General features: G+C 36.3%; 1 protein-coding gene across 7 annotated transcripts in view; it reads left to right on the top strand.

Moving 5' to 3' along the window:
* Positions 1 to 13,123, top strand: part of LOC150102799 (cyclic AMP-responsive element-binding protein 3-like protein 1) — a 384,285-nt gene that overhangs the window by 336,429 nt on the left and 34,733 nt on the right. For 6 of the 7 annotated variants that reach the window (XM_090399326.1, XM_090399325.1, XM_090399327.1 and 3 more), the window contains 2 exons: positions 4,377 to 4,473; positions 7,021 to 7,072. In XM_090399326.1, coding sequence (XP_090255452.1) covers positions 4,377 to 4,473; positions 7,021 to 7,072 — 149 coding nt within the window. The remainder of the gene's footprint in view (positions 1 to 4,376; positions 4,474 to 7,020; positions 7,073 to 13,123) is intronic. The other variant, XM_090399330.1, reaches the window with a different exon arrangement.

Below are 13,123 nucleotides of genomic sequence, written 5' to 3'. Positions count from 1 at the left end.
TGGTTCCTTTCTGTCTTCAAATGCCCTCCAATCATCCGCATATTCTAATCCTCTCTTCTGACACATTCTGGCTATTAAGCTATTCATTATTACTACTCTTCTGCTCAGCTCGTCATTATCATACCTGGGTAACACACACACACACACACACACACACACACACACACACACACACACACACACACACACACACACACACACACACACACACACACACACACACACACACACAATCTTTCCTCTCTATGTTTTCTTTTGTACAACCTCAAGCATGAATCTCAGATCTCTTTCCATCTGATTTGCACCGTCTCTCAAGTCATTTGTGCCCACCATCTCAATCACCTCATCCACCCTTTCACCCTGCTTAATTGCCATAGCCATACTTTCTATCGTTCCTGCAGGCAAACACTCCTTTGGCATCCTATGTTGCACACCACACAGACACCCATGATTATGCACTTAAAACCCAAAGATCATAAGCTATATGTTGCATTGATGGGATTTACTAAAAAAAATCAAAACTGAGGCAAGAAATTTAATAGGGTGATTGGAGTCAAAGTTCAGGAGACACATTAAACATTTACAAAACAGCACAAAGGATCACTTGCATGTTGAAAAATACTGACAAATAGGGAAAAGTTCTCTTTATTCGTGAACATATCTGGTTCATCTTAAGTTGCTTGCATTTGAGTTGAAGTGATGGAGTGGATTTAGATGCAATGTTCAAATGCCTCCCAATAAGGAAATAATTGGTAGTTCATTGCAAAATTGGGTTAATGGGAAAAAAAAAAAGCTGATGATAGAAGGAAATTGTAAGTGGGTTTTATAAGATAGATGCAGAAGGATATTTCAGATACAAGTCTAGAGGAGAGAACAAAGTTTTTCCCTTCGTGATGTGTAAGAGTGGTTAGCAACGATGTGAATGCTAGATTTTTTTACTTAGAGATAACTGCTTTATTATTATTCAGGATGGCATCTTTGACTCGTCAGAGGAGTTTTTCCTTAATTGTCAGTATTGTATCATTAATTTTACTCTCTGCCTACACTCCCATCACCCTCTCAGGCAATCTTTTCCAAGCTCTTACCACTCTCCATGCACCAAACCTTCTCATTTTCTTACTACTAAATACCTCCCAACAGCTTAAATGTCTCAATCATATCACCCCTTCATCTTCTATCCTACCAAACTGCAAATAGCTTGCTCTCTCTCTCTCTTCTCATAACCAATGTTCTGCAGTCCTGATATCAGTTTTGTTATCTATCCTCTTCAAAATAACTTCATCCCCCCCATTCAAAACCTAGTGATTGGATCCATGCACAGTATGTGATCTGATCAGAGCCTAACAATGGAACTACAACCCCTTATCTCCTTATCTCTGCTGATTAGCATCCTGCTTTTTATTGCAAAAATCCTCTGGATTGTCTTCATGATTGTCTTATAATATGTTCCTTGAACTTCAAATTTCAATCTGCCTTCACCCCAGGATCCCTCACTTCCTTTCATTATAGCTCCACCATAGCAGTCTCCAATCTGTGGATCACAAATTTCAAAATTGCATTTAACTTTGTTAAACTGGCATTAATTGCCCACCTTTCTGGCTTATTCAGATACTCTGGAATGCGTGAGTTTAAGGATAATACAATATTCATTGTGCAAATAACATCAGGGTGTATCTCCTGCAGTGCCTTTGGATTCCATGGATATGCCTTGATGATGATGTCCACAAAGTTGTTTAGAGTGGCAAAGTTATTTTAATTTCATAAAAATATAAACAATGAATTTGCGAAAACAAGGAAAGATCCACTGTGAGAAGAGACACTTCAAAAATTTCATTTTTAATTTAAAGAATACAGATTATTATGCAAAAACATAGTTGGGGTATTCATTATTCAGATTTGTCATGTAACCTTTCAACTCACCTATTGTACTAAATTTATTTCTTATAGAAGAAATGTGAATATAACCAAGATAAAGAATAGGGGAAAAACTTACTTTGATGTGTTTTATGTGTATTTCTCAAATTTTCTGAAGAACACACTAACAAGCAGAGATAAAGAGGTGATTATACCTGCTTGTGCACAGATCTAGACACCTGGGCTTCTTGAGGATAAGGAGAAGCGAATCCAGAGGTGCTAGATCTGTTGAATGCCAAATGAAGATAGGTTGAAGATTTATGGGTTACAGAAATTGGCTGATACATAGAAAACAGGAGATAGGATAGAAACATAAGTTACTTAAAGGCTATTATAGAACTGATACAGAAGAAATTTTTCAGTACATGACTAATGGGAAGGGAAAACTGGGAGCCATCTCTGGAAATTGAGCAAGAGGGAGGTGTGGTAAGGATAACAGATATTTTGTGAATATCAATTAGTGCTTGGTGAAATGCTTAGGGCCTCCTTTAACGAGTCTAGAGACTTCATGTAATAATAAAAGTATGTACATAATTAGCCAGTTCAGATTCTCGCTTACAGATTTATCTGCTGCAGTGCTAAAATAGAGAATTTGGATATCTTGGAAAATGTTGATTTGCCATTGCTAAGTGTCCATCAGCAGTGAATTGTGCTTGACATTTTTATTTGATGCAAGGTAGAATCATTTGTTCACTGGAATTCAAACTTTTTATTTTCCTTCATGAATGCTGTTCAAATACCTTCTTAATGCTTGAGATGGTGTCATCTTGTTATTTCAGCTACAAGCATTTGAAGCTATCTAAAATTTGACTGCAAATTTTTCAGCTTTTTCTGTTAATGAACAATAAATGTACAATATATATTTAGCATATAAATATATCTTTAATATATATAACAAGCTAATAATGTCTGTTTTTAGTTTGAAAAGATATTTGGCCACAATATTAAATACAAACTTTAATTATGGACATGTTAATTTTTAGTTTAACACAACATACATTGACTTTAAGGGATTCCCTATATAGGACATTGATATAGAGTTTCACATTGTACGTGACAAGAAATTATATTTTTGTTTTAATCTATTACCCAAGTATAAGCAAACAGTTTGCACATGAAGTATCTTTACGACTAGGCTGCTTGTATATAGAAGCCATTGGCTTCATGCCAGTTGCCTCAGTATCCCATAATGCAAAATCATAAGGGGAGGATCACTACTCAGACTGATTTTGACCTTCATTGAGGTTTCATCAGTAGGAACTAGATCCAGGAAGATACCAAGATTAAATCACTGCAGATTTCATATTTTCTATATAGAAATAGTAAAATGATGTATCATTATTAAATACTCTGGATCAGAGATAGCTGTCAGAAGTTTTCTGCTGCATTACAATTCTTGTTTTGATCCTTAACCTAAGTGTGAGCAAACAGAGTTTGCATATAAAATAACTTCACAACTAGTCTATATAACTTCATATCCTTCATAACGGTCATAACTTCACAATTGTATATAGAAGCTGTTGACTTCATCAACTTTCTCATCATCCTGAAATGCAGAATCATTATATGAAGGGCCTCTACCCAGACTGGTTTCAGCTTTCTATCGAGATCCGAGGCCATCTCATGTTGTTGATCATAACAAGCATATTATTGAGTTTAGTACCATGTGTGCTCTACATTCAGATAAAAGCTTTGAAGGAAAACCTAATTTACATGCAGCAAGGATTACCTCAAAATAGCTGGGAGGGAGGAGAATGCTTAGAAAAATTCTGTTACTGTTTGTCACAAAAATCAAACTCATCTGCAATGAGTCTTGCAACTCCATGCCTTCCTGGCGATCATATTCAAAAAAATGCTATCTACAACTTCTACTCATATTACTGTTATCATGTGGTTATGGAGGTTCTGTTTTATTTCTAGATATATTTGATAATTACTAGTTACTTTTATTATTGCATCTTCCTAAATACTTATTTGTATTGGCATTCTGGTTAAGAAAAATCAGTTCTATATGGCATTGTTTTTAAAAATCGAAAGCTTTCCATTGTATTTGCTTTTGAATGCTATATATATATTAGAGTTCATTACTCGGTTAATAATGTTATGAATATTAATATGGTTTAAATGACTATAACACCGAGATTAAAAAAGAATCCTTGATGAGCAGATTTAAATCCTCGTCATAAGGAGAATTGATAACATTATTAACCGAGTAAATATGAACTCCGATATCAATTCTCCTTATGACGAGGATTTAAATCTGCTCATCAAGGATTCTTTTTTAATCTCGGTGTTATAGTAATTTAAACCATATTAATATTCATATAAATATATATATATATATACACATTTTTTTTTTAATTTGTAGGATTTATGTATTATTGTTATTATTATTAGGTAATGTATAATTTTAAATTTTGCATGCTTAAATTAGAAATTCAGTAACTTGTGTTTCTTATTAGGTCATTGCTTTCACAGTTACAAGCATTGCATAGAGACAGAGATTTACCAAATAAGTCATCCCATACTATATCTACTCAAACATTCCCCATTTCTTCAGTGAGTATCCATTTAAATGAATTGTTCTAATGATATAATTGAAGTCAATTACTCTTGAATATAGATGATTCTATTTTGATTACTTTAAACTGTATATTTTTAGCTTGTATATTAATAGCATTAGGACCCACTGTATGAGTGGGTAAGTAAGTGGAGCTACCAGTTCTTAGTGTGTGCAAAGTGTAAAGTTCTGAAATTTGGTGAGCAAGGATTTATTTGCAAAATATAAAATTAGTGCAGAAATTTTGAAGGAGGTGGAGGATATGAGAGATTTGGAAGTAGTAATGGTGAACAGGGACCTGAAGTTAAGGGGTTCACATTGTTCAAGTTGTGAAATCATCATCATTAGATTTCAGCAATGATGAGGAAGATCTTGACATCCAGAAGTAGGGGTTATGATTCTGTTGTATAATCAGGCCTCATATGGATTGTTTACACATTTGATCACCTGGTTTGTATGGGGGGGGGAATGAAGATATATTGGAAAGGGCCCAGAGAAATTGACTGAACTGACATTCGACTCTGTGAAATGTGAGGGTATGAAGACAGACTGAGAGAAAGTGCTATATGGAGGAATATAGCATTCTCTTGTGAAAGGAAGAGGAGGATTGAGAATTAAGTTGGTAAAGAGTTGTTATGAGGTTAATGTGAAACAGTGTCATAGAATGGAGGAAGCTAGGTAGAACCAGAGGCCATCCCTGGAAACTTTGTAAAGTGTCCAGGAACGAATCCCCCCCCCTCCCTCCCATTCCAAGCATCCATGGTGGTTGCTTGGAAAGGGAGGGAGGGAGGGTGATTCATGCTTGTCATGCACTATTTTAGACCCTGCATTGGCAAGATAGGCAGTCCTGGATGGCCTAGCCAGGATCAGTTTGCTAGTGACCTTGTATCCAAGGCATCAGTAGTGTTGCAATAAGTCTTCATTATCAACAACCAACGCTGGTTATGATGCCTTGGGTACTGCTAGCATTTTAGTTCACTGTCTGCTGGATGGTGAGCATTTCTCTGTGAGGTATGGTAGGTGAGGAACTCCAGCACTGAATTCTCTCGAATTCTCTCTTTGCTGGATATGAGTCTTTCATTCTCAAATTCATCTGGGACTCTGAAGTCCCAGCCATGTTCAGAAACCATTGCAACATTGAATAGCAAACACAAATAGAAAACATCAGATATCTACTATGATAACATTTCTCACACAGGTGAATATCCTTTCAAGAAAATGCCACCCATCTTTAAAATCCAGAAGGATGGCAGGATCTTCAGAATCTGTTTTTTAAAAAAAAATACATTCAGAAGACATTTTAGTTGAAGCATGTTGTCATGAAAATTCAGAACAACTCCTTTGTGCAGAATCAGTTGAAGAATATCAATCCTGACAAAACTTTGATCTTTTCAAGTAGAATGATATTAGAGTGAGACCTTGTCAATGTTCCTAATGAGATCTTCTCTGAATTAAAAGATTAATTATTGAGAGCCATAAGCATTCCCATATCTAGGAATGGTGTCCTGGTACTGACTAGGAACTTCATACCCCAAAACTTCCAACATCAGTGAACACAGCATATTTCAACTACCTTATCAGATGCTGCATCCCAAATCCTTTTGCTGCTTCGAGTTTCAGACATACAGTGATATCATACAGCTTTGTCATCTGTATTTAGTGCTTCAGTAAAAAATTGTGAGAGAACACTTGGCATACTACTGAGTATGCCAAAGGTGAAGTTCAAATTTGTTATACTCAGCTAAGAATGAATTTCTTAGCTGATTATAACAGTTTGAACAGCTCACCATGTAATTTATCATCCTTTCACTAGGCCTACCATTTAATACTGTTTACTTCATCATTTTATTTCCTATGTGTCTCTAACATCCTTTCTCTGCTCCTTAATTTATTCACAATCTTGGTACTACTCCCTCATATACCCCTTCTTAAATGAAATCCTCAATGCACTTACAACCTTCCTGCTCAGTACTGTGTGATCACTTTCCTCAAAACTTCCACCATTTACCAAAGTAGCCACTTTGCTTCTAAGTAGCTACTTTGTTTATGAACACATCTAATGCTATTACCAAATCCAACATTTTCATACTGCAAGTCTTCTTCATTTCATGCATTTCAAGTAATTCTCTCTGTTGCTGGATAAGTTTCATTTCCATCTCCCATGTGTTCCTTTCCTTCTTAAAATTTGTTTCTTTAATTGAACTCGTCCATAATAATTACTTTCATTGTGCTAATTCAATAGATCACTATTGCTGCATGCCATCTATGTCTTCCTTTCTTTGCACTATCAGACCTGTAGAAACAACAAAGATATACATTGTCCAAATCTAGCGTTTTGTGAAGTTGCTATCACACACGCTAGACAGCCTCAGATGCACTACCTGCTGTGATGTTATCCTTACCAGTATCCAGATATGATTATCTTTAAAAAATTTAAATACAGTATTACTTTAAAAAAAGTGTTACAGAAATACATTAAGAAAACACTAACATTAGTAATAGAATTTCTCTTGAATTCTATTCTCAAGTACTGTTCTTTCATGCAGAATGATCTTGGATCTTCAGTTCAAGCAGCAGATATGACAACTGTTAGTGAAGGTATCCAAATTTCTTCCTTGTTATGTAAATTTTATAAGAACTGTTTAATTTTAATCTCTAAATAAAAGTATTTTAATCAGTAAAGTGAATATTAAAATATCTAATATTTTTACTTGAATAACTGATTGGAAAATGCTTTGTTTTAGGATTGCATATAAAGACCATACAAAAAGTAAACATTTATTTTCTGCAGTGTTTAAAATTACATGCCTTGATTAGCAAGAGGAAATATTATACATCATTAAAATGACGACTTGGAAGAAGTAGTTATCTACTTCTGAAATTAAATGGAAGCAGAAATGGCACTGAATTTGATATTAGCTGATATCAGAGAATGTGACTGAAAATGAGTTTCTTAGTAATTGTTTACAAATTTACAGTACATTGATGTGTGTAGATGAGCAGATGGGCATAAATTTTGTTCTTAGTTGCTGGCGATTGTAATTCTGATTTGACTTGACAGATCAGTTTTAGTAAAGAAAGAATGTGAAACTGAAAAGCAAATTATGACACTTGGGATGCATTGTGATATCAAGAATTGAGGAAGAAGAGGTTGGTTGGGGGGAGAGGAAATGCTTGAAATGGATGATGAATAGCAGTTTTAAGTTCACTATTGAAAAAAGGGAAAAAAATTAGAGAAATTGATATTTTGAAGGGTTGCATGAGGAATGCAGAGAAGAGTGATAAATTCAGTAAAAGCAGAAAACTAGCTAGTAAGAAAGTTTAAAAAAAAAGTGTTCATTTATGAACCATTAAAAAAGTATAGAAGAATACCTTTGGTAGATGAAATTTTATACATGTATATATAACGGTGATCCTTCAGTTATTCTGAGAAGAATAACTGAAGTGACTTATTAACCCATTTGTGACTGGGTTAACTGAGGGTTTATTTGAAGCTTGGATAATTGAGGGATCATTTTATATACATACATATAAGGAATCCTCAAATAATTATTTATTATTATTATTAACATCTGACCTTCATGGAGTCAGAGACTCCATATTAGTAAGAAAAAATCATGTGCTGCAGTCCAGACCCCTCTAGCCCAAAAATGAAGTAAAGATCAAATCAGTAATATATATTAGTGCACATTTATATTTTCTTTAATTATTAGTGAATAACTGCAGACAATATTTAAATCACATTAAAAATTGAAACATTATTTCGTAAGAAATGTCATTTTCAATAATTTTTCAAAATATGAAGCCAGATTTGTTTTTGATAATTGTTACAAATTTGAGAAAAATTTCAGTTAGCCAAAATTGAATTTGTTAACTTGTAAGTTCATTTGTAAATACTAGTTATCCATTGTACACAACGAAGTCATTTTCTTTTGAATTGTCATTCATGCTTGCCGATTTCTTTAGTGAAGTGAAAAAAATTATATTCACTACTAGGTTGTAGACTCATTGAGGGAGGCCCTGAACATCATGTCAAGAACTATTCAGCATTTGCGCAACATCTATCATACTTTGCTTTGAACTCATTCACAGTTATTTGGCATCTTCAACAGACTGTGGCAGCCTGTTCCACTCATTCACCACTCTCCAAGCAAAAACCCTAGTTCTAACACTCTTGCTAACTACACTATTACTCACTTTCCATGGTTGGCCCCTACTTCTCTCACCACACATCTGCTCTGAAAAATTTCTCCTGAATTAATCTGTAAAAGCCTATCAGTAATTTGAATGTCTCAATCATATACCCCTTTTCCACCTATCAGCCAGTTTATATAACCCACAAATCTTCAGCCTGTTCTCATAAGGTTCATTCCATAGACTTGCTAGTATCTTGGTTATTTGTCTCCTTTCCATCTCCTCCTTATCATCAAGAATCCCAGATCTGCACACAGTAGTCAAGATGGGGTCTTATCAAAGCATGATAAAGAGGAACAATAACCTGCTTGTCTCTGTTCATCAAAGTATTCTTCTGTAACCAAGTGATCAGATGAGCTGCTTTAGTCACTTTTGCTATGTGCCCCTAAACTTTAACTCCATTTTCCTCTAACACTCCCAAGTCTCTGGCTTCATCAATTTCCTGGAGTACAGTTCCGCAAGTGTGGTATACAGCTGGCAATCTTTTCACCTCAAAATGCATAACCTTACACTTTGCCACATTAAACTGACATCCATTCCTACAACACAAGAATGATGGATTGCATCTGAATTGATTTGGTGTTTGGGCACTAAAAAAAGTGTTGTTGAATGAAGTGAAAGTGGATGTGCAGAATCGAGAAATTGGAGCTTATAGAGAGGGGGGGAGGGGGGGCTGTTGAGTGGATATGCAGAAATCAGTGGGGCAGTTGAGTGTAACAATGTGTATAATATGCTTAAGTCAGTACCATTGGTAACAAACCAGAATGGAATAGTTAGTATAAAAAGTCTGGATAGCAGTGGGCCTAAGGGACTTTTGAACCTTTATGTACACTAATGCCAGGAGCATTCAGAACAAACAGGAAGAATTTTTGGCATTGGTTAGTTCATCCTGGTCAAAGGTTATTGGCATCAGTGAGACATGGCTAACAGAAGATAATATCGTTTATTTATTTATTGTATGATTGTAAAATACAGCGAGAAACATTCTACATCACTGTAACAGATGTATGTCAGCTAAAATCCACATAAAAGCTTAAAAAGAATAAATCCAGAGAGTAAGCCACATAGAAACTCATAGATGATATAGTTAATGGGATAGAATGTGAAGGGTATTGTGTGTTCAGAGAGGATAGAGAGAAAAGAATGGGGAGAGGAGTGTTAGAGGCCAGCATAACAAAATATGCAGTTGGATGCTGCTATAGACTAGGGGATGAAAAAAGATGATGGAGATATTATGCATTGGCAAATAGACTCAATGATTGGAGGACAGGTTATTCTTATGGGAGATTTCAACTATGAGAACATAGATTGGAAGCAGGAGAGGATACATGGGAGATAGGAAATGGAATTTATGCAGTTACTAAGGGATAATTACCTGAGACTTACAGTTAAGTCCAGGTATATGTGGAATTACAGGGCTGGTAAGTATGGCAAGTTCAAAGATTGCTTGGATCAGCACCATGCATGTAAAACTGCAATGACTGGATGTTGATAGTGCATGGGAAGTGGTAAAGGAATGTTTGAGGGAGGTAAAGGTGGACTGCATACCTAGAGTCAGGAGAGTAAATCAAGTGAAAGTTAAATGGATGAACATCATCATTAAGCTGGAGCTGCAAAAAAAAAAAAAGAAAAAAGAAACAATTGTGGATTGAATTTAAGGAGAAAGGTGATCATTAATCACACGAACGCAATCATATGAATAAAGGCACAGACCAGAAGGGTAACTGATGTGAAAGAAAGGCAATAGCAGGATATGAAAGCAACTTAGCAATGCAGGCCAAAGGTAATCCCAAACAGTTTTTCGATATGCTGCAAGTAAAAGAAAGAATGTATACGGTAGAATGATTTAAATAAATGCTAATCGTAGGGAGGTAACTGAATCAATTAAAATATTAGCATTACTAAGTGAACACTTTGCAAGTGTACAGGGTGTTCGGGATAAATTTGACATATTTATAATTAATTATATTTTTCCGTAAGTTACATGTATTAACACACACTTCTCTTCATTTAAAAGTTTGGACCCTTCTTCATTCATATACAAGATGTCAGAAAGGATGTATAGCTGGAACCCACCTGAATCATGGAAGAGAATAACTTGTATCATGATGATTCGTGCCCGCCATCAAAATAAGGATATTACGACTGCTGCCCAGTGCTCCCTGAATACAGTAAAAACAATCAGGCATGAACTAGAGACTTGCAATGGTGACTACGAGGATGTAGCAAGAAGAAAGATCCCTAGCAGACGATCTGATTGCGTTCGTACAGCAGAATTCCTCGCAAATCTGCAGGAACAGGTGTTGAAGAACCCTGGCATTGGAATTCGGGCTTTGTTCGTGGAGTTGCTAACTGTAGTCAAGCCCTGGATAACAAGGGTAGCCAATGGTAGGCCGTATGTATGGCAGCAGGATTCGGCCCCTTGCCACACCTCTGGGAAAAGTCAAAAATGGTTGTCTGAAAATTTCTACGACTTCACCAGTCCAAATGTTTGGCCTCCAAACTCCCCAGACCTTAACCCCATGGATTATTTTGTATGGGGCGCAGTTGAAAAAGACACCAATCGCACTTCCAGTAATACAAAAGCCCAGTTAATGGATAAAATTAAAACAGTTTTTGCGGCCCTTCCCAGGGAGACTGTAGCATCAGCTTGTTCGAGGTTCCGAAGCAGAATTGAAGCTGTGATCGATGCTAATGGTGGTTATTTTGAGTAAATCTTGTTGATAGTATTGTAATTAACTCTGCCTGTAATGTTTTTTTGTCAATTCATTAAATTTAATAGATACAAAGAAGATTTTCTTTTTCCTTACGAAACTGTCAAATTTATCCCGAACACCCTGTATATCATCTAGGTGGTGATATTGGTTCTCAGGAACAAGAGAGCAAAGCCTTATATGGGAACTGATGTAAATGAAATGGATGTGCATAGCTTATTACAAAACCTTAATGTGAATACAGCTATGGGATTGGATGGTATACCAGTTCAAGTTTTACTTGAAGCAGTGAGGGAATTGTCAGTGCCCTTGTGACCATATTATTTAATCTATGTCTCAACTCTGGTTAGTCCCAAGGGGGTGAAAAGAGAGAAAAATAGTTCCATTGCATAAAGGAGGCTTCAAGACTGATGTAGCAAATTATCAACCAATCAGCATATCAGTTGTTGTCAAACTGATATGCTGATTGGTTGGAGTTGTTGGAGAAGTTGGTCAAGAGCAAAATTCAGAAATCGGTTGATGGAAATGGGATACTGCATGGGGGGAAGCATGGATTTTAAAGGGCAGGTCATGCCTCAGTAACTCGCTCACATTTTATAATACAGTGACAGCTGAGTTGCATAAAGGTAACACTTTTTCCAGTCTCTGAACATGAAATCCATTCAGATGCAAACCACCCTTCCTTTATATTAGGAGAATGATGCCAGTTTAATGTGGCAAAGTGTAAGGTTATGCATTTTGAGGTGAAAAGATTACCAGCTGCATACCACATTGGTGGAACTGTATTCCAGGAAATTGATGAAGCCAGAGACTTTAGAGTGTTAGAGGATAGGGAGTTAAAGTTCAGGGGTCAAATAGCAAAAGTGGCTAAAGCAGCTCATCTGATCACTTGTTTACTGAAGAATACTTGGATGAACAGAGACAAGCAGGTTATTGTTGCTCTTTATCGATCCTTGATAAGACGCTATCTTGACTACTGTGTGCAGATCTGGGCTGCCAGGGCTTCTTGATGATGATGAGGAGGAGGCGGAGAGGATACAGAGGCAAATGACCAAGATGGTAGCAGGTCTATGGAATGAACCTTACAAGAACAGCTTAAAGATTTGTCAGTTACAGAAACTGGTTGATAGGAAGAAAAGGATGATATGATTGAGACCAAGGCTCCATAGCTTAGTTGGTATAGACAAAGCCCTTTGATCAGAAAGACCTGGGTCGATTCCCATCTATGATGTGAGGAACCTTTATCTGATCTCTTTCGACTAAAGGTGAGTTAACCAGTCTCATGTGAAGGTGGAAGGTTTTTTATCCTGGTAACTTGGGTTTTTCATCCCTCAAAACAGCCAAACCAGTCCCGTGAACACACACAGCTGCAGTCATAAAATACTTATTGCAAGGAAGGAAACAGGAAACCACCTTGCTTCATAATCATCTCCCTGGTATAGTATCGTATTCACTACTCCACCAGCCTCAAGGCTAAAGAGAAAAATACATGCATTATTGAGACATACAAATTAGTGAAGGGTTACAAGATTAATTCATGGGGAATTTTTCAAAACAGGCCTTGTGGTGGGAGAATTAGGGACCATACATGGAAACTGAGTAAGAGTGTCGTTAGCAAAAGTGTTAGAACTAGGTTTTTTGCTTGGAGAGTGGTGAATGAGTAGAATAGGTTGCCAGAGTTTGTTGTAGGTGTGATGACTGTGAACGAGTTCAAAGCAAAGTATGATAGATACTGCGCAAA

This window comes from Typopeltis vanoorti, chromosome 10 (assembly GCF_054136105.1).
Source record: "Typopeltis vanoorti isolate ZY-2024b chromosome 10, IOZ_Tvanoo_1.0, whole genome shotgun sequence".
NCBI classification, from domain to species: domain Eukaryota; kingdom Metazoa; phylum Arthropoda; class Arachnida; order Uropygi; family Thelyphonidae; genus Typopeltis; species Typopeltis vanoorti.
Note: the sequence above shows the minus strand (reverse complement) of the source record. Positions and strands in the feature narration are given on the sequence as shown.